At 50.4% G+C, this 26,082-nt stretch overlaps 1 protein-coding gene across 6 annotated transcripts in view; it reads left to right on the forward strand.

Moving 5' to 3' along the window:
• Nucleotides 1-766: 766 nt before the first annotated feature.
• POU6F1 (POU class 6 homeobox 1) overlaps nt 767-26,082 on the forward strand; it is a 28,084-nt gene continuing 2,768 nt past the window's right edge. The window contains exons 1-11 of one of the 6 annotated variants that reach the window (XM_032876767.1): nt 767-1,027; nt 5,302-5,354; nt 12,334-12,427; nt 14,180-14,375; nt 18,726-18,847; nt 19,759-19,984; nt 20,503-20,765; nt 21,443-21,571; nt 22,202-22,405; nt 24,767-24,908; nt 25,394-25,562. In XM_032876767.1, coding sequence (XP_032732658.1) covers nt 12,380-12,427; nt 14,180-14,375; nt 18,726-18,847; nt 19,759-19,984; nt 20,503-20,765; nt 21,443-21,571; nt 22,202-22,405; nt 24,767-24,908; nt 25,394-25,562 — 1,499 coding nt within the window. In that variant the 5' untranslated portion in view covers nt 767-1,027; nt 5,302-5,354; nt 12,334-12,379. Of the gene's footprint in view, nt 1,028-5,301; nt 5,355-8,547; nt 8,567-11,402; nt 11,538-12,333; nt 12,428-14,179; nt 14,376-18,725; nt 18,848-19,758; nt 19,985-20,502; nt 20,766-21,442; nt 21,572-22,201; nt 22,406-24,766; nt 24,909-25,393; nt 25,563-26,082 lie in introns of those variants that run through there. The other 5 variants (XM_032876770.1, XM_032876766.1, XM_032876769.1 and 2 more) reach the window with 5 other exon arrangements.

The following is a 26,082-nucleotide window of genomic DNA, read 5'->3' on the forward strand; positions in this document are numbered from 1 at the left end:
GAAGTTGTCTTTAGACAAGACAGCCCACAACCAACCGCCACTGGAATGAGGGCGGAGGGAGCATTCAGGACCTGGGTCCCCTCCCTGAAATGGACCCAGGGGACAACCAATTGGAGGTTCGACGCTGGCTGAACGCTGGTTAAGTCCCCCCACCTCCACTCCCGTCTCGCACTGGGATTCTGGCCTGGGGCTCGGGAATGGACCTTAACTTGACTTTCCACGATGAGGAGTACAGTTGACTAACTAGGGAGGAAAGACGGCGGTGGGTGGGGGTCACCGCCCCAACCCTTGGCTAAAGGGAATGTGGCACAGGGTCCCCACTTCGGACTCCAGTGCTCCTGCTCCCCCTCTAGCACCTTCCAAAATGAAACTACCTCGAGCAGCCCCTCCGAGGGGGTGCTGCGTGACCCGTCTCACGGACCCTCCACTCCAGTCCGGGAAGAGAGCCCCTGGGGCCTCCCGGCGTGACCAACTGCGGAGGGTGCCCACCCCACCCCCACCCCTCCTCGTTCCCGGCTCCCCAGATCCCCTCCCTTCCTCCACCGCCCGCCCAGCCCGCCGCCCCCGGCGGCTGGCGCGCGCGGTGCAGCATGCGGCAAAGCTCTTTGCATAAATTATGCTCATGACGCAGCAGCTAAAAAAATCCAAGTAGCAGAAGGAGGGAAAAAAGGGGGGGGAGGAAAAAGGGGGGGCTGTTGAAGGGGGGAAAGAAGAAAAATATATATACCTGCCCGCCCCCCCCATCTCCCCCTTCCCGCTTCCCGGCCGCCCGCCCCCCCACTCCGCCCAGCGCAGCCCGCGGAGTCCCCTTCGGCTCTGCCCAGCCCGGCCTGGGGGCCCGGGGGTGGCGGTGGGTCCCGACCGGCTCCCGGGCCGAGCCGAGCCCAGCCAAGCCGCACTGGCTTCTTTGTCTGCGGGCGGCGGCCGCCCGGCCCCGGCCCCGGCCCCCTGGCCGGAGCTGTGAGATGAATCTCTAATCGGTGGCCGCCGGGCACCCGGGGCGAAGGCGGCTCGGTCTCGGGCTCCGGTAAGTAGCGGGGTCCGGGGCGGGGAGGGGTTTGCACAGAGGGGGAGGGGGCCGGGCAGGGGAGGTTTCGGGTTTGGTTAATATGCAATGCCCGTAATTAGCATAATTTATATATTTATGATAAAGAGAAAAAATGCCGCGGGGCCGGGGTGCCGGGATGCCGGGCCGGGGCGGCGGGGAGCTCTGGGAATGAGACTGCGCGCGGCCGCCCGCTTGGGGCCGGAGACCCCTGGGGCCGCGCCCTCGCCCGCCAGCCGGCCGGCGGGGACCGGAGGAGGGGAGGGGGCTGCCGCCAGGTGGACCCCGTGGGGAGCTTGGACCGGGCCCCTCCCCTGGAGCCCAGGTGGGATACGGACGGGAGCGGACGTTACAGACACTGACCCGGTGGCGACCGGGAGCGGATTCCCGCCCTAGGGGAGAACCCGGACGCCTGGGTTCCTGGCGGTGAAGGTCAACTGGGTCGGCCTGGGCGACCTGTCACCATTCTCCCCAGCGACAGTACACAGGGAGCACTGGTGGGACTCGGGGTTAGGAACCCAGCCGTCGCTGGAAGCGTGGAGGAATGGTGGGAGGGTAACCAACGATCAGAGCATGAGCACTTCATAAATATTTAATAACAATATTATTATTAATAAATATCATAATAATGGGCCAGATTTGTGCTTCCCGGCCATTCTCACCTGGCAAGGCCAAGGGAGCGTCAGGGTGCCTTGTGATCCCCACTTTAGCGTTCCATTCATTTCATTCCGCGGTGACTGGAAGCCTGAAACCCCAGAAGAGCCTCGGCCGCAGGGCAGGGGGAAATAAAACAGGGTCAGGAAGCCTTTCCGGGCAAATGGAAAGAAGTTCTTTGCAGAGATTGTAGCCCCATCTGCTTTTCCAGATTTCTTGCTCCAAAAGTAGAGGCTGGTCTTGAATTGTTTATGGACATATATCCCTCCTCCCCTTATCTTGGTATTCTGAGGCAGCCAACAGGGACAAGCAGGGCTTTCTGAGGAAGAATCCCATATATCCATTTGGATAGAAGCCCTGGTGCAGGGTGATATTTCTGTGACCTGTTTTCAAGTTTGTTCGTTTTGGTTTTGAGTATGTGCCGGAGAACTCCATTGTGTTCCTTGGTCAAACAAAAGTACCTAGTATGTGCCATGCTCTGAGCAATACAGATAGAACTTACTCTGTCATGGAGTTTTCAGTTTAGGTGGTGGTGGTGGCTAGGGGGTCCACGGAAGGCCAATCATAACCATGAAAGCTACAAAGTCATACCATAGAGTGATAACGTGTGTGTGTGAGTGAGAGAGAGATGAGCTATTTCTTCTCTTTTGAAGGTATATCTAGCAACTAAGAAAAAGTGAATCAGAAGAAATTTGCTTCTCTAAGGGTTCTCTGCATAATGAAGGAACATGGGATAAGATCATATCCCTCTCCCCAAGATTTACTGCCTATAAAATCATAATAGTAATCTTTTCTATTTTTAACACTTTACAATTGAAAACATTTTTATATGCATACTTTACTTCAATTAAAAATAATAACATTATTTTTATATGCCATGGGTGGTTCTGTCGGTTAAGCATCCTGCTCTCAATCTCAGCTCAGGTCTTGATCTTAGGGTTGTGAGTTCAAGCCTTGCACTGGGCTTTTTGCTGGGCGTGGAGCCTACTTTAAAAATAGTAATAACATGGGACGCCTGGGTGGCTCAGTTGGTTGGACGACTGCCTTCGGCTCAGGTCATGATCCCGGAGTCCCGGGATCGAGTCCCACATCGGGCTCCCAGCTCCATGGGGAGTCTGCTTCTCCCTCTGACTTTCTCCTCGCTCATGCTCTCTCTCACTGTCTCTCTCTCAAATAAATAAATAAAATCTTAAAAAAAAATAGTAATAACAATAGTAGTAACTGTTACATAGTGTTTGCTGTGTGCCAGGCCTAGTTTTAAGTGCCTTACATAAATGTTACCAATTTAATCCTTAGTAACCCATGAAGTGGGTACTATCGTTTAGCTCCATTTTACAAATAAGAAAATTGAGGTTTAGGGAGATTACTTGAGGGGAAGCAGTGCTCAATCTGGGTCTTCTGCCTTTAAACCCCAAGCTCTTTCTGTGTCAGAATGAGGGTCAGTGAGGCCACAGAGGGAATAGGAGGGAAGCTGGATTGCCCCATTAGGAAGGGGTAAGTGTGGTTAGGGTTCTCCAAAACTTATTGCTACTTCTTTGAAACAATTTTTTTAAATTGATTCCTTAATGTATCTTTTTTTTAAAGATTTTATTTATTTATTTGACAGAGATCACAAGTAGGCAGAGAGCCAGGCAGAGAGAGGAGGAAGCAGGCTTCCTGCTGAGCAGAGAGCCGGATGCGGATGCGGGGGATGCGGGACTGGGATCATGACCTGAGCTGAAGGCAGAGGCTTTAACCCAGTGAACCACCCAGGCACCCCTCTTTGAAACAATTTTTAAGTAGTCCTAGAACTGTGAATGGGAACCAAAAAAATTGAAATAAGGTCTGTGTTTCAAGGGAGAAGGTAGGAAATATGAGGAGGGCAAGTGATATGACCTGATTTCTTAGTTTATATTTTTGGCTCATAGTCACTCACACACACACACACACACACACACACACACACACACACCCGTTATGTACCAGGTATTATACTAGGCACTGGGGCATGTTAATAAGTGGGTGGATCTTCTTAGAGTTTACAGTCTAGTGGGGAAATATACCTACTCTTTATTTTTCACATTTCATTTGCCTCCTCCCTTCACCCTGCCTGGGATGAATCATGTTTGGGCACAAGGGAATGGGAACAGGAGGAGAAACTAAATCTAAATGTCTTTATTAAACTAGTGTTTACTGTTAGCCTGTATATGTCTACGATTATATATGAGAGTTTGGAAAGGGGAATTAAAGTTGTTCACTGCTTTCCTATCTTTTTCTCCTTCCCTTTTTTCTGGCCCATGTGAATGCCTAGCTGGTCTGTCAACAGTTTACCAAGCTATTAATTGCTTGTGGATGGAGGGCGGGGTGGGGAGGTGGAGAGGGATGTCTGCAGGAGAACTGAGAGTTTTCATTTTCAATGTGTCCTGATCCTTGGGGCCCCAAATTGGCCCCTTACCATTACGGAGAGAAAGTTTGTTATTGTTATTGTTATTGTTATTGTTATTGTTATTGTTATTTGTTATTGTTAGGAGGATACGAGTCTGGGACAGGTGGACACTGTGTTGAATTTTGAGTCTGCTGTTGACTTTTCTGTGCCCTTGGGCAAGTCACCTGAGCTTTCTCTCCTTCCATTTCCCTGTCAGTAAAACTGGGGATCATAATAAGAGCACCATGCTACGCATTTCACTTACCTGATCTCGTATCACCGTTGTAACAACCGCATATTTTCCCATTTAATCACTGTTTTAAAGATGAGGAAATTAGGGGTACCTGGGTGGCTCAGTTGTTTAAGCATCCACCTTGGGCTTGGGTTATGATCTCAGGGCCCCAGGTCAGGCTCCCTGCTACATGGAGAGTCTGCTTCTCCCCCTCCTTCTGCCCTCCATCCCGCTCCCACTAATGTGTGCACGCTCTCTGTTTTGTTCTCTCCCAAATTAATAAATAAAATTTAAAAAAGAAAAAAAGATGAGGAAATTAAGCTTCGTAGAGACTAAGATCACACCGAGACCACACAGCTATTTCATGGCCAAACTGGGATCTGAGTCTAGATTTCCCTCCAAAGCCCATACCCTTACCTCTCTTTAATCCTCAACTTTCTATCTGTAAAAATGGGAGTAATAATAACCGATTGTTCTTAGTGTTTTATACAATAATTCTGAGGTAAGCTCTCTTATTATTTATCCCTGAGAAAACAGAAGTTACCCTCCCCCCATGTGGAAAATCACACAGTTGGTCCGGTTTCAGTATAGATTTGCACTATGGTGTGGGGGGCGCTGGTGTCAGAATTGAATAATAATAGTTAAGATACATTGAACCCTTATGCAGTTTACTGTCACACTAGCCCCGTTTCAAATATGGTAACTGAGGCATAGAGAGGTTAAGTTCTTGTCCAAGGTCTCACACCTAAGACATCTTAAAACTGAGAGATGAATCTAGCTTCTTAATTGCTGCACTAAACTCAAATGAGATAATGTATGTAAATTAGGATAATAGCTCCCATTTTCTGAGCCCTTACTGTGTGCCAGGCATCGATCTAAACTTTTACAGGCATTAATTTATGCATTAATTTATTCAGTCCTCACTATAACCCTATGAAGTCGGTGCTATTTCTCTCATTTTTTCAGATGAAGAAACCGAGGCACCAAAGTTAAGGCATTTGTCCCGAGGCCCGCAGCTGGTAAATACCGAAGCTGAGATGATGAACCCGACAGTCTCTGTCTCCAGAGGGTGCTCGCTATAATACTATGTATAAAGGGCAGGGATCCCGATAAACTGTAAATGATTATTCTTCTTCAGCAGGTGTAAGCAGGGAAATCTGTGTCCTGGGACCAGAAGTAGAGAAGGATGGGAGGGCATGCAGAAAATCCATCAGGCAGTAATGACTTAAAGGTGGAAGCCTCTTTGGAGTCTGGCAATTTAAGAAAAGGGCTGATAATAGTCGTATGCAGGGATGTGGTGGTGTTCCTTCACACTAGGTATGAAAGCTGTGTGGACCGGCGTGGCAGTGTTAAGTGGGGGAATTCTGGGCATCCTGGAAGGGAGAGCCTGTGGGATTTGGTGAAGGAGCAAATGTGAGCCATAAGCAAGAAGGCAGGGATGATGGCAAGGTTTTTGGCCTGAGCATCTGTGGAAAGATGAAGCTGCCCATAGGCCGAGATGGGGAAGGCTGCATGCGGGTGGAATGGGTTTGGGGGCTCCTGGGTGGTGCGGTCGGTTAAGCGTCTGACTCTTGATCTCAACCCAGGTCTTGATCTCAAGGTTGTGAGTTCAAGCCCGGTGTTGGGCTCCACATTGCACATGGAGCCTACTTTAAAAAAAAAAGAAAGACAAAGAAATCAGGAGTTTGGTTTTGAACATGTTGAGTACCAGATGATATGAACAATCAGTAGGCATTTGGATATCTGAGGCTGAACTTCCCAGATACGGTCCCAGATTTGGTCCTTGTGTGACTCAGTGAGCCCATCTAGGGAGGAGGTAAAGCCTTGACGGCACCAGTGAGCTCAGCCCTAGTTCCCCATCTCTGCCAGTCTCCTGCTGTCCCGTCATTGTGGCCTTTCTGAATGGCAGCTTTGCAAGAGGTAAGTGCAAACACGGTTTAAATACAAAAGTAGCCTAGAGCTGGAGATGCTGATGTGGACAAACAACCTAGCCTGAGAGAATTAAGTCAAATTTCTGAAAGGTGATTTCCCACAGTAAGTGTGGCTTTCTTTCAACTGAGTACAGGTAAAACCAGTTTCAGCTTAATCAGCCATATTTTAGAGTCCAGTGATCTCATGAAGAGGAGACGCCTGCTGCAAAATCGACTATAGAGTGAGAAGGTATTTTACATCTTGAAAACCTCAACCACGTGAAGTGTTAAGGGAGGGATGAAAACCACAGAAAGGAGTCTGTGTTAAAAGTAGGCATCCTGGGACGCCTGGGTGGCTCAGTTGGTTGGACGACTGCCTTCGGCTCAGGTCATGATCCCGGAGTCCCGGGATCGAGTCCCGCATCGGGCTCCCAGCTCCATGGGGAGTCCGCTTCTCCCTCTGACCTTCTCCTCACTCATGCTCTCTCTCACTGCCTCTCTCTCAAATAAATAAATAAAGTCTTTAAAAAAAAAAAAAAAGTAGGCATCCTGGGGGCTCCTGGGTGGCTCAGTGGGTTAAGCCTCTGTCTTTGGCTCAGGTCATGATCTCAGGGTCTTGGGATCGAGCCCCACATCTGGCTCTCTGCTCAGCAGAGAACCTGCTCACCAGCCCCTCGCCTGCCTCTCTCTGCCTGCCTCTCTGCCTGCTTGTGATCTCTGTCTGTCAAATAAAAAAATCTTCAAAAAAAAAAAAAAAAAGTCAGCATCCCGCACAAGAATTTCCATTTTCCTCCACATGGTGTAAGATTCTGCATACATAACATTTCATGTTGGAACCACATGCCACCCTGGAACGAGGGAGAAGGAACCACCCCAAACTGCAGCAGGTATCCCTTCTGTGGATCCTCTAGTCCTTGTTTATCCACCATGACATTGAAACATACTGTACCACAGTTCTCTGTTTCCTTAACTTCCATGTTAGACTGAAGTCTTCTTAACAAAGCCGGGAAAGGGTTTCTCCCCCGTTGTATCCCCAATGTCCAGCATGTATAGCCACTGAAATATTTGTTGAAATATTTGTTGAATAATTGAAGGACAAAACATTTCAGGATTTTTCCTAATAGGATCTCAGTCTCCTCTAGGGGGTTTCGGATGTGTTTGAGATTTCTTCTTCTTTTTCTTTTTTTTTTTTTTTAAAGATTTTATTTATTTGAGAGAGAGAGAGAGAGAGCATGGCAGGGGAGAGGTCAGAGGGAGAAGCAGACTCTCCGATGAGCAGGGAGCCCAATGTGAGACTTGATCCTGGAACTCCAGGATCATGACATGAGCCAAAGGCAGTTGCTTAACCAACTGAGCCACCCAGGTGCCCCAAGATTTCCTTTTTTTTTTTTTTTAAGATTTTATTTACTTATTTGATAGAGAGAGACCAGGGGGACAGGCAGGCTCCCCGCTGAGCAGGGAGCCCAATGTGGGGCTTGATCCCAGGACACTGGGATCAGGACCTGCGCCAAAGGCAGACGTCCAACTGACTAAGCCATCCAGGTGACCTTGTTTGAGATTTCCTAATGCTCCTCCTGGGTGCCTTGGAACTTTTCTCTAAGGTCCAAAGCAATTGCCAAAGGAGGTCCCCTGACTCCGTCCCCTCCGCTGGAACTCCTGGATGGTCCCAGACCTCTGGATTTTCGGATTGTGGGCAAATGCCTCGTTACCCACAGTTCACTCTCCCCTCAAGGTTACCTGTGTTTTTAGATGTTAGCCCAGGAAAGTGAGGGATAAATGAACTCTCTGGGAACCAACTGAGCTGCTTTGCCCGGTTTGAGTCAGGTGTGTTTCACTCATCTCACTGGAGAAAGAAGACCCAGGAGGAGGCTCCGGGTGGGCTCTGGCTCCAGTCCCAGCTTTACCAGAGCAGCTCCGCTGTGCTGTGTATGGTGTGGAGTTCTACTGCCAGAGTGATCTCAGGAGCTCCTTTTCTTCAAACAGACCAAGGATCGTCGCTCCTCACTGGCTCTCAGGCTATGGACATGGCATGGCATCGTGAGCTCAAAGGAGGCCCTTCACCCCAGTCATTGGGGAACTGGTCAAAAAGCAAACTAAAGATGGCTGCTGTCTCGTCAGTGAGGCCAAGCACAGACTTAGGCTTGAAAAATGTGGAAAGTTCCTGGCAGGGGCCTGGGACCTGGCAGGGGAAAGTCTGCACAGATACTGAGCTAGGAAGCACACAGGACAGCGCTCAGAATCAAAATGCTGAGTGTCTGCAGATTGGAGAGGTATTTCCATCTCTGATAGGAGCCATCTAAAGCCAAGACGAAGGGAGATGAGTAAGTTCTGGGGTCTGAGATGAGGGAGGCATTTTTCTCTGTCCTGCATGCCTTTCTGGAAGGCAGAAGCCTGGTCAGTTGGTCAGAGTGTGCCTGTGTGTGGGCAGAGGCTCTGAGCCAGGACTGCCTTTTCCCTTGACACAAAGGACTAAATATTGAGGAACCAGGACCACATAAAGTCATAGAATTTTGAGGGTGGAAGGGATGTTAGAATTACCTGAGCCTCTCTACTGCTTAAATCCCCCTAATAACACAGTCACAAAGTGGACACTTGCTTAATCACTCCCTGTGAAGGGCCATGGTTGGCCCCAAGGAACCAGTGGCCACAAGACTGGAAGCATGCTTTAAGCCCCTCTTGAACAGATGGCCCTTGCTCCACAACGACTGGCTACGGATGCCTCCCGCCTGAAGGCCTTTGGAATTGGAAAATGTATGTATGTGTGAAATGTGTGTATCAAGCTATAATGGACCCAAATTTACTTTGCACACCTTTCCGCTCTGTTTTGTCTCTGCCTTTTATTTGAATTTGCAGATGACTTGCTAACTGACTTCTGTATGTTACAAATTTCTTGGCTCATCCTAGTTCCCATCCCAAAGTGGTGGTAAGTTGCCAAGTTGGCAAAACTCATAGAAGATTCCCATGTACAAAATCTGGAGGAGGACATCACCCAGGAATGAGGCCAGAGTCCCAGTGAGGGTGGAAGGTGCCTACTAGGTCTTCCAGCAAATTCCTCTGCCCTTTCTGCCCCACCTTGTCCTACTTGAAGAGGGGAGCCTTATTTACTCCTTTTTCAAATTGCTAGGTGTCTTCAATTTCTTTCTTTTTTTTTTTTTTAATTTTATTTATTTATTTGACAGAGATCACAGGTAGGCAGAGAGACAGGTGGAGAGAGAGGAAGGGAAGCAGGCTCCCAGCCAAGCGGAGAGCCCGATGCGGGGCTCAATCCCAGGACCCTGGGATCATCACCTGAGCTGAAGGCAGAGGCTTTAACACACTGAGCCACCCAGGCGCCCCTCTTTTTTTTTTTTTTTAAGATTTTATTTATTTATTTGACAGACAGAGATCACAAGAAGGCAGAGAGGCAGGCAGAAAGAGGGGAAGCAGGCTCCCTGCTGAGCAGAGAGCCCGATTCGGGGCCCTATCCCAGACCCTGGGATCATTACCCAAGCCAAAGGCAGAGGCTTTAACCCACTGAGCCACCCAGGCGCCCCAGCATCTTGAATTTCTTGCCTTTCCTTTCATCCCTAAGCTAGATGGGTAGGGAAGGAAAAGGAGAAAAGGAACCTCGTGGTCCTCCTTGCCTTCTTGGCCAAGGAACATTCTGCCATAGAGTGAGGACCCTAAAACCTCTGCCATAGAGTGAGGACCCTAAAACCTCTAAGCCAGCAATTACACTCTTAGGTACATATGCCAAAGAATTGAAAACAGGCGTTCAAACAAAAACTTGTACGGAAAAATTCACTGAAGCCCTATTCACACAGCCAAAAGGTAGAAACAACTGAAACATCCATCAACTGATGAACGGATAAGCAAAATGTGATATATCCATACAGTGGATTTTTTTTCAAGACATGAGTTTAATTGCCTATTAGACCATCCAGATGGAAATACATGGTAAATGAATGGAAATCAGGGTCACAAATTAGGAGAGAGGCAGGCATTTTTAGGCCAGTTTAGGTTTAGACATTCACCAGGTTGGACTTTTTTTTTTTTAATTTAAAATAAAACTTTTTACCATAATAAACAGAACAATGTATTAAAACTGACTTCCACAATTGTCCAAATTATCAAGTGCACAGATCCACATGCATCCATATCCTGAAAGGTGTTTTACGGAATATGTCCTTACTTCACCTTTGCGATCTATGTGTTTGTTTGTTTGCTTTTTTTTGCAAGAGAGAGAGAGAGCATGAGAGGGGACAGGTCAGAGGGAGAAACAGACTCCCCGCCAAGCAGGGAGCCGGATATGGGACTCAATACCGGAACTCCAGGATCATGACCTGATCCGAAGGCAGTTGCCCAACCAACTGAGCCATCCAGGCGCCCTAAAAATGTTCTTAAAATTACAAATAGTTTTCTTCTGGTGAAGATACTGGTTTCTTTGAAAAGTTCTGACAGGTTTACTTTATTCTCTACTTTAAGACATTTTACCATGCTGTAATAAGGATTAAATGAAGATCTTGTTTTCCTTACTCACGAAGTGTTGCACTTAACAGGTTTTTGTCTTGAACTGCTTGTGCGGGGAGGTGCTGGGTCAGGGCCTGGGCCAGGAGGGTACTCGGTAAAGTCACCGCTGAGCTTGATGAACTTTCCATCTTGGAAATGAAATCTCTATTTGCCTCTCCCTGAGCTGGCACAGACAGAGCCAGGAGCACCCCCAATATTATCGGCTATTCCATAGCTATAAAAAGGATTAAAGTCTTGGTATGTGCTACAACATGGATAAACCTTGGGAAAATTTTGCTAAGTGAAAGAAGGCAGACACAAAGGCCATTTATTGTATGATTCCATTTATATGAAATATGGAGACTAGACAAATCCATAAAGAAAAAAGCAGATTCGTGGTTGCCAGAGGCTGGAGGTGGCAGAGAAAGGAAGTAACAGCTAATGGGGTTTCCTTTGGGGGATGATGAGAATGTCCTGGAACTAAATCGTGGTGATGGGTGCACAATATTGTAAATCTATTAAATTCTACTGAGTTTGACACTTTAAAATGGTTACCGTGGTGAATTTTACCTCAATCAATAAAATCATAAAAAAGGAGGACCAATCAACCCACCCAGGGTTGAAAGAGGAAGGGAAAGATCTAGCATCTAGAACATGTCTCTGAATTTACTTTCCTCATCTGCACCCAGGTCATAATAATGCCCCCTTCCCCCAGCTGGCATGAGTAATGAGCAGGAATAAGTGTTACATAAACACTTAGCAATAGAGGTTCTCAACGTCAGTGTTAATTGCCTACTTTTCTATGTAAGTATCTAAACCTGTTTGTCCTCTTTATACCTTTATTTCTTAATGACCCTATGGGTTTGTGGCTCCAGCCAGCCAATCTGGTCTTCACGAGGGTTCCTCCCACTCCCTCTCCCTGCCTTTGGCCGCTGCTCCGAGATCTGGGAGGTTGTCCTGCCTCTGGTGTTAAAGGCCAGTAGTGTCCTTAGACCACTGCCACAGAATCACTTGAGAGCTGATTTTGTGGGATCCACCTACTGAGTCAGACTCTCTGGGGTTGCTTGCTTCAGGGGAATCTGGTGTCTGTATTTTTAGTAAGTGCTCTAGATGATGATCGTGCATATTCAAGTTGGGGACTACTGTTCTAATATATCCCTGTCTTCACCATCTCTCCCAGGAAGTCTGCTCAAACTTGCTCAAACAAAGTCTGCTCCAACTCCCCTGAGAAGCCCTCTGATTAGCCAGAGGGCTTGTTCCTTGTGTCTGATGTTCTCAGTGTCCAGGCCAAAATCAGCTTGGGTTCTGCTGGATCTGCCCTCTCCCTGCAGACTGGGGGACTCCCAGGGACAGATACCTGCCCTTCTCTTTCCTCTGGTCATCCTGGCTCCTCCTGAGTGTAGATTCTCCTGGGATGCTGTAGGAAGTGAGACGCTTTAGATTTAAAGTCCTTAGAATCCTGTTTACTTCTGTGGACACCTGAGAGAACTTAGGTTCGCTCTTTTCCTACCATTCTACTCCTGACTTTTCAAGGTGATATAGAAACTGTATGACTACGTCATATCAGCCTTTGCTTTTCCTGTCCCATGTCATCCCACAGATGTGCTAGGTGTGGGCCGGGCCCCACCCGACCCTGACAAGTGACCATGGATCCTGGAGCCGGGCCAGAGTCATCTCTGACTGTCAATGAGCAGGTATATGCTGGGGCAGGAAGAGGCGGGGGGAGTGAGGGTCATGGACGCCAGCGTATGTCCAGGGGGAAGACTCCAGAAGACCTGTCAGTATCTGTTTCTTACCAAATTCATGGTCGCTTCACCCATCCAGATGTAGTTACCAGCTAGGATTTCTCAGGGACTGAGTTGGGGGATTTAAGCTGTGACTTTATATATATTTTTTAAAGATTTTACTTATTTTTTTCAGGCAGAAAGAGAAAAAGAGAGAGGGGGCGTGAGCTGGGGAGTAGGGGCAGAGGGAGAAGCAGGCTCCCCACTGAGGAGGGAGCCCAGGTGTGGGACTCAATCCGAGGACCCTGGGATCATGACCTGAGCGGAAGACAGACGCTTGACTGACTGAGCCACCCAGGTGCCCCTAAGCTGTTTCAAAAAAGTGAAATTAAAATATACAAATATGTATGGGGCACCTGGCTGGCTTGGTTGGTAGAGCATGTGACTCTTGATTTTGGGGTTGTGAGTTCACTTTACTCTTTAAAGTAGAGTTTACTTTAAAAAATAAATAAAAATTAAAAATATATATATACAAATATGTGTATGTTTACATAAGGAAAGATTTGGGCATCGTGTCATTTACTCTATTTTTTCTTATAATTTTTCTAGAGAACATATTTATTACATCATTTTTTAAAAGAAACAAAAAAGACTCACATCTCTTAAAATGTAATCCGACTGAAGTCCCTCACAGGTCGAGTTTGCATCAGAGAGGGAACTGCTTTTGGAAGTGTATTTCCCTCATCCTTCCTTGATGGGTTACATTGTCACTTTTTCCAGCAGTCTCTGGCTGGATTCAGTTTTCAGGCTTCAGGACTGTGTGGTGGGAATGCCTTCAGGTACAGGCCAAGTGCAAGGCAGGCCCAACAGAACTTTTGAGTACACAGAGTGTCCCTGACTCTTGAATGGCCCGATTGAAAGCCAGTCAGTGCTGGAGGTAAAGAGCCAAGGAGTGCTGGCTGTTTGAGCACGACCAGAGGTTCTGAGGAGGCCCCGGGTGCTGCCTGCACCCCTGGGTGTGGAAGCTCCCTTCGAGGTGGGAGCACGCCCACAGATGGCACGACTGGACCTGCGAAGCTGCCATCTCCAGGATTCCTGACCCGCATTTCAGGAAGTTAGTGCACAGGGAAATCTTGGCCTTTCCTCCCTGGGGTTTGGGAAATAAAGGAATCATGAGCTTAAAAAGTTTCTCGACAATGTGGAACATTCATTTTCCACCCCCTATATCTTTGAGGGAACTTCTATATGGTTTCAAGAGAAGTGAAGAGGGATTTGCTTCTTGGCCCAGCTTAGCTGTGGATGCAGTGTCGGGGGCCTTCCTCAGCACACTCCAATATCCTAGCAGCTGAGAGGACACCCTTGCAAGGCTGTGGGTTAGGCCACTTACCACTCCCGGGAACTGAGTCCCTAAAGGGGGGCAAATAGAAATATCCCCAAGTGTTTTGGTTCTGTGGGGCTTTTTCCAGCCCATGTCAAGCCCTTCCCCTGTCACCAGGCTCCCAGGTCCTTTCAGAAGCTCCTCTCCTGGAATCAGAGAGCTGCAGCCTGCTCCAGGCTGTGGAATTGGCCCAGAGCACGCAGCCCTCAGGCAGGAGGTCCAAGTCTTGGAGGGCCTGCCTTCTCTGCTCTCCCCCAGCTGAACCCAGAGCTCTCCTCCCCGGGAGCTAGACCAGCCGCTCTGCCCGCTCCGCGCCAGTGAAGTCCCCTGTGCTGTGTTTGCAGGTCATCGTGATGTCAGGTCACGAGACCATCCGCGTGCTGGAAGTTGGAGTGGATGCCCAGATCTCGGCCGAGGAGGACGGCAAAGGGCTGGAGGGCGTGGCTGCTGAGGGCTCCCAGAACAGAGGCCCTGGTGAAGCCAGTGAACCTGCTGGTGAAGCCGGGCCAGACAACCCAGACTCTTCTGCAGAGGCAACGGGTACGAGGCCATCGCTTCCATCGGGCACTGCCCTACCTGAGTCCCTTCCTCTGGCTCCTTGGAGAGCCGGCATGAATCCCTGGGCCTAGTCAGCCTTTGGGTTTTGTCTTCCTGTCCGCTGGACAGCCTCTGGCCACAGCTATCCATCTGCTTAGCTGCTAGGGCTGTGGTGCCTTCCTTGTCCCTGGAGCTCTAGATCTGGTTTCAATCACTTCCACACCTAAACAGGGATGGACCAGGGTGAGGTGGGCAGAGAGAGGCAAGGCTCAGTTGAGGGGATTGAATTCACCTCAGAGAGGGAGGGCTCTAGGTCTCAGCCAGCCCAATGCAGAAAGTACTAGACCTTCAGGATCCTGACAGCCCTTCCAGGAGGCCCTGTCAGGAGGTCCCAGCAGTTGGGGGTAGGAGGGCATGTTACTTACCCAGGACTAAGGGGGTGGGTTCTGTGGGACGTTACAGAATCCTAGCTCCTTACTTCCTGCTGGGCTGCTGTGAGTCAAACCTGGGATCTTATTTCTTTTCTTTCTCTCTTTCTTTCTCTCTTTCTTTCTTCCTTCCTTTCTTTCTTTCTTTTTTTTTTTTTTTTAAGATTTTTATTTATTTATTTGACAGAAAGCGAGAGAGGGAACACAAGCAGGGGGAATGGGAGAGGGAGAAGCAGGCCTCCCACTGAGCAGGGAGCCCAGTGCAAAATTTGATCCCAGGACCCTGGGATCATGACCTGAGCCAAAGGCAGACACTTAACCGACTGAGCCACTTAGGCGCCCCTGTGCTGTCCTCTGAAAAACAACTTTAGGGCAAGAGTGTGATTCTCCTGTACGGGGAATGGAGAGAGATGATCCCCCCTGCACAGTCTCCCCTAATACCCTGCAGGGTAGCTGTGACACGACCAGGGCTGTTCTAGAGACTGGGATGGTGCCAGGTGTGGCTCTCTGGCCGTGGGGCACCCTTTCCTGGATTTTCCTCACTGATACCTTATGGAGGAGACATCTTTTGCTGGAAACCTGGGACCTGGGACTTCATCCTCCACCCCAGAACTCCACGATACATCTCCCTGAGCTGCTGCTTATCTCCCCTTCCCTAGATATCTGGGCTGATAGGAGTGGGCCAAGAGGAGGAGCCAAGAAGAGAACAAATGAAGACAGGCTTTAGGGATTTCGAGCAACTCCTGAATAAGAAAACTGCAAGGCCTCACATCCCTTGCTCTACCCACATTCATTTGGGAGCCTAGTAACCTAGGATTTTTTCTCTTTTTGAATAAAGGAATGGCAAGAGACATGACCATTCTCCCCTAGCCTGGAAATGCTCTACTCCATGTTGAGGCCAGGGTGGGCATTTCCTGGTCCCATGGGGGCAGTGCCTGGAGAGCAGGCAGCCAAGACAAGGATGTTACACCTGGCCCCCCTCTTCTGACTCCTTCCCATGGTGGGGGTGGAGCCCTTTTTCAGAAAATTCGGGAGGTTTATCCCAGGTTTATCCACAGTGTCCTGATTTCCCTTTTTACTCTTTTTTCTTTTCTTTTTTTTTTTAAAGAGGGTTGTGGGGGAGGGGCAGGGGGAGAGAGAGAATCTTAAGCAGGGTTATGCTCAACCCGGAGCCTGATGTGAGGCTCAAATCAGGACCCTGAGATGGTGACCTGAGCTGAAATCAAGGGTCAGACACTTAACCGATGGTGCCACCCAGGCTCCCTATCCGTTTTTACCCTTTAATCTGTCTTCCATATCTCCTTTCTTCTGGTGCCTTGATTCTGTTCCTTGTTCAAACCGGCTCTCAGAAATGGATCCTAAATCAACTATTTACACCCTAACATGAGTGTTTATGGTAGCACATGTTTTCTTCCAGAAGTTGTATATTTAGGCCTTTCACAAAAGTCCTGTTTTTGTAAAGGAAATTTTAGTTATCATCTAGAAGGAAAGGGAGGCATTTTGACAGTACCACCTAAGAAGCTGCCAACTTAGACTGTGGCCTTGCTAGTCTTTCTAGATACTCAATAGTAAGAAGAGTTTCCTCTTCAAACAAAACTAAGTAATGGGAAACTTTTTCAGGATGAAAAAGATTGCATGATTTATATCACTCTAAATTACTATCCTGTCCTTGTCACAGGTATGTATTTTTACGGTTGTGACCACCAAGGGTAGACTATAATAAGACACTTACCACCATATTATTCATAGGCCGTTTCCTTTTTTTTTAAGTAAACTTTTTTTTTTTTTTAGATTTTATTTATTTATTTGAGAGAGAGTATAAGAGGGGAGAGAGTCAGAGGGAGAAGACTCCCCACTGAGCAGGGAGCCCAATGCGGGACTCGATCCTGGGACTCCAGGATCATGACCTGAGCTGAAGGCAGTCGCTTAACCAACTGAGCCACCCAGGCACCCCCATTTCCTTTATTGACGTAAATTCACACACCTGATTCTGGGCTTTGCTATTGCCAAACTGTTTGGGTTTTCATTGTCATAACCAGTGCTGCATTGAGTGCCTTTGTTCTGGTCCTTTGAGAATTTTTTTTTTTTTTAAGATTTTATTTATTTATTTGACAGAGAGAGAGAGATCACACGTAGGCAGAGAGGCAGGCAGAGAGAGGAGGAAGCAGGTTCCCCGCTGAGCAGAGAGCCTGATGTAGGGCTTGATCCCAGGACCCTGGGATCATGACCTCAGCCGAAGGCAGAGGCTTAACCCACTGAGCCACCCAGGTGCCCTGAGGATTTTTTTTTCTTTGAGGCATAGTCCACTGGGATTCCTTTTGAAGAGAAATCAAATGTGTATGTAGGAGGAAGTCATCCTGGGGGAAAATACAAAATCTCTCAATGAGAGTTCATGTAATTGGCTAGAAGGTACCACATGCCTGTTAAGCCAAAAAAGTAAATAGTGATAAGACCTAAATTGGGGGCACGGTGGAGAAATGGGGACATTATTGACAGTACTGTGAATTGGTTCAGTCTTTCTGAAAAGCAGTCTCACAGGAAAGGACCTGAGCTAAAGGCAGTCAGCCCTAAATGGATGCAAACCCTTGGACCCTGGGTCCTACCTGGGAAATAAATCCTAATAAAATGAATATCTCCTTTCTTTAGATAGTAAGCTTTTCACCGTCATGTTAATCACATTCCCATTTTCCCACTTTCCTTTTCTTAATTTTATAAAATGTTGTCAAGCAAAATCTTTTTTAAATTTTCACAGATTCAGAACATCCCTGTGCTCTCTGATTTTTTTCAGTGGGTAGAAATGTATTTCCCTTCCGTGGGTGAGATAAACCTGCCATTTTGTTTTATGTTTGAATTTTAGAAGGCTTTCATTGTTGCCTGTTTGTCTCCTTATTTCCTTAAACAATTGGATTTTTTGTCATTGTATACTGTGGACATCACAGTCCTGAGTTGTGTTGCTGCCTTTCCTGATTAACAGAAGGCCTGGGAATGCTGGGTTGGAAGTTTATCTATTTCATGCTGTGTCACAAGCGAGCTTAAAGAAAGAAGAGAGAGTGGAGAGTTTGCTGCCTTCACTCCCGGGCGTTCTGATCCAAGAGGCCTTGATTAGGGCCTAGAAATCTATGCCCATCCAGTATTAAGAAGCCACCAATCTGGTCTAACCTCCATCACCCCATCCGTAGTCTCACCACGTATTAAATAATAACCCCCCTCCTCATTGTTGTGTGGCTTTGAAGAGGTTTCCTGGTGGGGGTCCCCAATACCTATGTCAGGGGAGTAGGAGGGGGCTTTAATGTGGGTGAAAAGCTCCAGTTCAAGCTCAGTGAAGCTTCTCTTCTGGATGTCAGACCTCAGGCCCTGGCAGAGAAACGCTTCCCAGCCTGGAGTGCCCCTGGGTTCCGGAGTCCAGTTTTCGGGGCCTGTCACTTCAAGGACTTGCCCCTATAGGAATCCTGGTAGCCTTCCCCCGGGCCAGCAGCTGCTTCCAAACAGTAGTCCAAACAGTAGTCCGGATGAGCCAAGGAGAGTTGCTCGCATCCGTTTTAGCTCCCTCCCTCCCCACCAGCGTTCACTGCAGGCCCTTCTACTGATTATGTGATAGGTCACCGTGTCCTAAGGAACCAAGAAATAGAGACTGAGAGCCAGCTGTGCACAGACCTGCGTTTACTTTGACTAGAGGTGGGAAGAGGGTGACCTACCTTGCAGGTAGGGTACAGGGCGGGCTGGCCTCCTGTTCTCGAGACTGGCAGCACTGGGGGAAGCGGTCCCTCCCCGGCCAGGGAAGGCCAACAATTGACCTGGGGTTATGCAGAAGTACAGTGTGAGGCTGAGAGTTGCCACCTCAGGGTGCAACCAGACGCTCTACGCCGGTGACCCCTCTGCACGTACCAGGCTCATTCCTTGTCCTTTCTCTCCATGCCACGTGAAGTGGAGTCTCTCCCGGGGATCCCTCCGAGCCCTGCCCCTGCCGTTGCCACCTTCAGCCAAGCCCCGAGCCAGCCTCAGGCATCCCAGACGCTGGCGCCCCTCGCTGTACAAGCTGCCCCCCAGGTAAGGGCCACCCAGGGAGCTGAGCAGCGGGCCCTGGGCAGGAGCGAAGCATGGGACAGCCAACGTGGGGTGGCCGCGGGATCTGGGAATTTCACGGGCAGAACAGGGAAGGGGCTGTGGCTTAGAGGAGGGCTTCCCCTTCGAGGTACCCCTGACCTGTCCCCTACCCCAGATCAGGCCCTCTGGGAAGATCAGATGTATGTTTGCCAAGTCCTATCCCTCAGCCCAGCAAGGACTGTAGGTAGGGATAACATTGACTCTTTGGTGCCCCAGGCATCTCTATTTAATCTCATGACTAAATGAGCGGGTGCCCTTGTTAGCCCCTCCAGTGGATGTCTGGAAGAGTAAATAGGTCATTCAGAGTCCTCTTTTAGAGCCAGGGGGCAGCCCCAGCACTGTAAAAAGCTGCCTCCTGGATCCCCCAGCCGTGCTGAGCTACCTGTGGCTTTCTGCTCCAGGCACAGATCCGCTGGGTTCCTGGCAGGGGTATCTTCCATCAGAGCTTCCCAGAGGCCTCAGTAGGCCCTTGACTACTTGGTTCCACCAGCCCCCACCCCTGCTTCCTGGCCACAAAGCCCCAGTCCTGTGGCTAAGGGCCCAGGAAAGGCCTAGGAGGCGACAGGCCATGCCTGTGCCCCCTTGGCTGTGCTGTGAGCAGGGCCAGGCCCTGTCTCCAAGGGGGGTGGGCAGCTTCTCTGAAGGCAGGCTCATCAGGTCCAGGCAGCCCCTCAGGATTGGACCTCTGGCTAGGGCTTGTCTCTTCCCCACCCTCATGTGGCCTCCCCCCCACCCCCACTGCCCTCAGAATGCGTTGTTTGTGCTCAACCGGGTCCTAGAGACCCGGCGTTTGCGCTGTCAATGTTGATTTTTTATTTTTTCTTTTCTTTTTGAAATCTTGTTTGCTTTTGCAGGTCTTGACTCAGGAAAACTTAGCCACAGTTCTGACAGGAGTTATGGTTCCAGCAGGGGCAGTTACTCAACCTCTTCTTATCCCCATCAGTATTGCAGGTCAAGTGGCTGGTCAGCAGGGGCTGGCCGTGTGGACAATTCCTACAGCAACCGTGGCCGCCCTCCCAGGACTGACAGCTGCTTCTCCCACGGGGGGAATTTTCAAGCCACCTTTAGCCGGTCTGCAAGGTAACGGCCACTCTCCCCAGGACTGCACCAGGCCCCCCCACCACCCTATACTACTCTCCCTGCACGCGCGCTGGCCATGTTGGACTCAGAACCCGCGGCCCACCGGGGCCCCAGCCCTGGAGTCTGGATCCGGTGTCCCAGGCACCCAGCCACAGAGCTGCAGCACCACCTCGGGACTCGAGGCCGTGACACCGTGCTGGCCCAGCAGGCCTCTCTTACTTCAGCCAACTGAGACTGCCCCTCTCCCCCCACGGCAGAATTCACCCCATGACCAGCCTCGGGACAAGGACCGCAAGAAGATTCATCTTCTGGTTTTGAACCTCCAACACCTCCAGGCCCAAGGGAGGGGGGATGAGAGATGTTGTCCTGTGCAAGGATCAAGGGAATCGCAGCTGCCTGTCCCCTCTGCCCCGCTGTCCCAACCCCCTCTCATCCTTGTGCCAGATCCCCTGGGATTGGAGCCGCTCTGGGGCTGCGGCTGGGCGTTTGAGCACCCCTGTCTCTGCCTTGCTCCGTAGCAGCTGCCGTGCTGAACGCCGCGCTCCCGACACCTGTCCAAGCTGTCCCGCCGCAAGCGCCAGCACAGGCCTCGTCGCCCACCCAGCCCCGGCCAGCAGCCCCGCCCCAGACGCTGTTCCAGACCCCACCGCTGCTGCAGACCACACCTGCCATTCTCCCGCAGCCCCCTGCTGCCACCACGACGGCCCCCACACCCAAGCCGGTGGACAACCCCCAACAGATCACCGTCCAGCCTGCGGGCTTCGCGCTAAGCCCGGGAATTGTAAGCCGCTGCCCTCACCCCGGGCTGACCAGGGATGGACCGAATCTCAGGCCAAGGGTGGAACTGGCCCTTCCCACAGGGGAGGAAGGAGGTGGAGGACCAGCCCCCTGAATACGGCTCTTTTCCAACACATCAGCAGAGATGGCTCCCTCGGAGGCCTTCTTCTTGCATCTGCCAGCCCGTCCATCCCAGACAAAAGCAGACAGCCTCCGCCAAGAGGGCTGGGCCAGTTCTCCAGAACCTGAACCACTGGATCAGCCTTGGAGGGTGGGATGGTGTTTGGGGTAGCACGCTTGTGAGCTTTGGCTAATGAGGAGCTGGAGGCTCCCAGCCCCACCAGTGTCTGTCCAGTGTGGCTCCTGGCTTGGCAGGGGAGCTGTTAGATGTGACCAGAATCACATCGGTCCCTCCCGTCTGGACTTTCTGTCCTCCCAGGTCTGGCCTGAGAGATTAGCCAGAGTTGCCCTTCCCTGGTGGCAGCCCCACCCCTCCCCACCAGCCCCCTACAGCCCCGGGCCCTGGATGCTCTTCAGCTGGTGGACCTGGGCCTGCAGCCCACATTCACATCTGCCCAGCACCTGTATCGCCCCAACCCCCCAGCCCTCAGCCTTCTCCTTTCTGCCTTGGGCTCTTTCTTGCCCTTTGGCCTCTGAGCAAGGCTCTTTCTCCACCCGCAGATCAGTGCTGCTTCCCTCGGGGGACAGACCCAGATCCTAGGCTCCCTCACTACCACTCCAGTCATTGCCAACGCCATCCCCAGCATGCCGGGGATCAGCAGTCAGATCCTCACCAACGCTCAGGGACAGGCAAGTGGTCAAAGGCAGGGCTGAGGGTTGGGGGCTGAGGAGAAGCCGGGGTTGGGGCTGGGGGCAAGATGACACGTGCTAAGGGTTAGAGAAACTTGAGCAGGATGTCAGGCTGCTGTCCTGTCCCTCATGTGGCAGCCATCTACTGATGCTAAGCTCAGGCAGGGGTGTAGCCACCCCTCTGCCCTCTAGGGGCTCCCTCTAGTCGGGGGGCTTTCTTTTGTGGATCCCTCACTTTGTGGCCCCGCTCTGTGTCAGATGCCTTCTCATACATGACGTCACCTCACTTTGAGTACAGGCCTACCAGGTGCAGATTCTCATTCCCTTTCACAGGGGAGAAGGCTGAGGTACAGAGAAATGAAGCCACCCGAGAAAATGTGGCAGGGCAGGGATTTGCAACCAGGGCTGTGATTCACGGGTGGACCTCTTCCTGCCCCGCCACAGCTCTGGAGGTGGAATAAAGGCGACAGCTCCTAGAGGATGAATCCTCTTTACTGATGAGGAAACTGAGGTCCAGAAGGGTGAAATGATTCGTTTAAGTCCCTTCGCCTGCCAGTGCGGGGTTTTGGGTTGGGGGCGGGACTGGGTACTGGCCTCACACCCCGGGGTCCCTGCGTTGTCTTCTCCCAGGTTATTGGAGCCCTGCCGTGGGTAGTGAACTCGGCTAGTGTGGCAGCCCCAGCTCCAGCCCCGAGCCTGCAGGTCCAGGCTGTGACCCCCCAGCTGTTGTTGAATGCCCAGGGCCAGGTGATTGCGACCCTGGCCAGCAGCCCTCTGCCTCCGCCCGTGGCTGTCCGGAAGGCAAGCACGCCTGAGTCCCCCGCTAAGAGTGAGGTACAAGGGCTGGGTTGGGGTAAGGGCAGGGGTTGGGGGGGTGGGCAGCAGGCAAGGCTGTCTGGCGTGGGCTGCCTCCCTTGAGACTGCAGGGTAGGACAAGGTAGTCTTCTGAGGTCCCTGGGAAACAGGGCACCTCTCCAAAGTGAGGGGAAATCCCAGGGTAGAAGGCACAAGCGAGTCCGCCCATAGTCTGTCCAGGGAAGGAGCACTCCCCCAGCTCTCCCCACACACACCCAAGACGCGTCTTTGTGCCCTCAGAGGCCTGTGGCAGCGTGCTGAGAAAGCCAGGGAGGTGGTCAGAGTAGACGGAGCCTTGATCAGCTCCAGGATGAACAGACCACCAGAAGAGCCCCAGGGAGTGATTCTGCAGCCCCTCCCACTTCACTCCTTCACGCTGCACTGTGGCTTTGATGATTCCTTTATTTGTTCGTTCCAGGAGCAGTGTTTAAGTGCTTACTGTATTCCAGGTGCTGACGATCTAGAGATGAGTTAGATGGACTTCCTAGCCTTAGGTAGCCCAGCGCTGGAGATGGCTGCAAGCCAGCATGACTAGGACTATGATAGGGACTTGATAAGGTGCTGCGGGGAGCTGGAGAAGGGAGCTCCTGACACACTAGGGAGTTCAGCAAGTCTTCCTAGAGAAGGGACGGTGACCTAACCTAAAGGGATGAGTAGTGGGCCTACCTTTACGTAATTGCAGGAATGATAACGTGCCAGACAGAGCAGGGGTTCTCAAACGAGAGTGGGTGTCAGAACCACCCGGAGGGCTTGTTGGAATGCAGATTCCCAGCACACACACACATGTTCCCCCACCCCTGGAGTTCTTATTCAGCAGGGCTGGAGTGGAGCCCAAGAGTTTGCATTTCTAGCAAGTTCTCAGGCGATGTCGAGGCCATGGCTCTCAAATGCGATGTGCTGCTTCCAAACTTTGTGAATAACCCCTTAGCCTCCTCTGTAGCATGGAGATTCTCAGAGTGCCAATTCAGAAGGTTATGAATGTTAACGGGCACGTTACACGTGAGGCAGTTAACACTCTGGTACACAGGAAGCACTGGGAAAATGGTGCTTTTATTTCATCACTGTTATTATGTAGGAAGGGTTTTTAGTAGGGAAGCAGCTAGATGTGTATTAAACAGAAATTACCCAGGTGGCAGGGGCAGGGGAGCGTGCCTGGGTGGCCTAGTCAAATAAGGATCTGATTCTTGGTTTCAGCTCAGGTCTTGATCTCAGGATTGTGAGTTCAAGCCCCATGTTGGGATCCACACTGGACATGGCGCCTACTTTATAAAAGAAAAAAAAAAAAATTAGCTCTTGTCCAGGTGGAGCTAAGAACTGAACCATGGTGAGACTTGAGTCCTTGTCACCTGTTAGAAGGCAGCTGAAACAGTTCTAAAAGAAATAAGGAGCCCTGACCAAAGGCTAATAAGATTCTGGGGATAAAGAGGGAATGGACTTAAAAGCTAGAGGGAATCCGGGAATAGGCCTCATCCTAGAGAAATTTGCACTTTTCAGGAAGCTTTTTTTTAAGAAAAAATCATACTGGGGCGCCTGGCTGACTCAGTCAGTAGAGTATGTGACTCTTGATCTTGAGGTCATGAGTTCTAGCCCCATGTTGGAAGTACAGTTTACTCAAAAAAATCATGCAAAAATACTAATTAGTTTCTCTTGATAATAAATATGATACATGAGTTTTATAAAAATTCCAATATTAAGTGTAATGGAAAAAAGTAAAAATCCTTTCCAGTTCCACCTCCAGAGATGACTTCTGTTGACAACTTGATTTTTATGCCTCAGATTTTTTTCCCTGGAAACTCATATGTATTTTTAATAGGAATTATTCTCTAAAAACTGTTTTCGCTTTACTTTTTTTTCCACTTAGCACTGTGAGCCAGAGCTCTTTGCATGCCAGTATTTAAAAGATTTACTGTTACTCTTTTTAGCAGCTGCGCAAAATCTCACTGTAGGGAAGTCCCAGGAATCACTTGCCGGTTCCCTATTAATGGACATTTGGGGGAGGCCCTAGAATCAGGTTTCGGTTTCTGCTTTGAGGGAAAAGATTCGAGAGCAGTTATCTCAAGGGTGGAAACTTGTGGGGGTTTTGACCACGTGTACTGAACCTTTCTGAGCCTCTGACCTGCGGGTGTCACAGGTGCCTGTGAGGCTCCAACTTGGTCATGATTGTTGGGTGGGTTCTAATAAATAGTTTCTAGTCTTGCTTTGTGATGGCGCATAGGTAGGAGTGTGTGGGTGAGTGAGGATTTCGTGCCCATTTTGCCCTGCTTCTGGTCCTTTCAGGGACTGCAACCTGCCCGAGCCAGGCAGGTGAGCAGTAGGGACTCATTGGCTTTCTTCTCATAGGTACAGCCCATCCAGCCCACGCCAGCCGTGCCCCAGCCTGCGGTGGTCATCACCAACCCAGCCCCAGCGGCCAAGCCATCTGCCTCTGCTCCCATTCCAATCACCTGCTCTGAGACCCCTACTGTCAGCCAGTTGGTATCCAGTAAGTGGCTCCCGGGGAGGGTTGTGGAGAAGAGGAGAGGAGGCATTTACTCACCTACCCCAGCACCTTTAGATGCCGCTCTCCTTAATAAACTTTCTAGAATCCAAAGGGGGAAGGCAAAGGCCCAACACCAGGGATTGGCTTTCTTAGTTCCATTCCTGCTGAGCTGGATTTTAGGCCTGATGATAGTGGAAGCTGCTTCTTTGAGAACCCAACCCATTGGCTGTCTCTCCTTTGGTCTGTCACCCAGTATCTGAGGAATGTGGATAGCTAAGGTGTGCTTGGGGCTAGCAGCAGGGAGAATGGGGGTGGGTCGGCCATTAGGGCTAGAAGAACTTGAAGGGGTGATGAGGGTAATAAGGGTACATGGCCCTCGTGTCAAATGTCCTCATCTGTCGCTACTTTACCAATTGAGGCCAATAAGCTAGATAAGCAGCGATATCATCTGTTTTAAACACTAACCCCGATCCCTTCCTCTGGCCTAGAGCCACATACCCCAAGCCTGGATGAGGACGGAATCAACTTGGAAGAGATCCGGGAGTTTGCCAAGAATTTTAAGATCCGACGGCTGTCCCTGGGCCTCACACAGACTCAGGTGGGTCAGGCTCTGACTGCCACAGAAGGCCCGGCCTACAGCCAGTCAGCTATCTGCCGGTGAGTAAGTCCTGCTCACGCACCTGATGTCGCTAGGCACTCAGTGGGACCCAGGTGCATGGCTCCTTTCCATATTCTCCCTTGGTCCTGCCTCCTTCCAGACCAGGAAGGCTGTTCTAGGGGTCAGCATGAACACCTAGAGTACCCAAGGACTGATCCAGTCTGCCTGAGGGCCCTCCGCAGTTTATCCTCCAATCCTCAGCATTTATGTGGTCTTTTGTTTGGGGGAACCCAGGACCCTAATCCATTCAGGAACCCTACAGGGAAAGGGGTACAGCTTATGAAGTTGGTCACAAAAGTGGGGCTTCGGTACTGACTTAGCTCTCAACCACGTCCCCCCAACCCCCTTATGCTCCCATCTCCCCCTCCTCCAAGGCATGCCTGTAAGGGGATGGAGCTGACTTTTCTGTGTGCAGAACTGGTCCCAGCATCAAAGCGGGGCAGGGGTTTCAAACGAGAACGAGCACATGGCTCAGGGATGGCGAAAAGGTGCCTGCCGACTCCTTGATTAGATGAGAGT

This window comes from Lontra canadensis, unplaced genomic scaffold (assembly GCF_010015895.1).
Source record: "Lontra canadensis isolate GAN:19392208 unplaced genomic scaffold, GSC_riverotter_1.0 scaffold59, whole genome shotgun sequence".
Lineage (NCBI taxonomy): Eukaryota > Metazoa > Chordata > Mammalia > Carnivora > Mustelidae > Lontra > Lontra canadensis.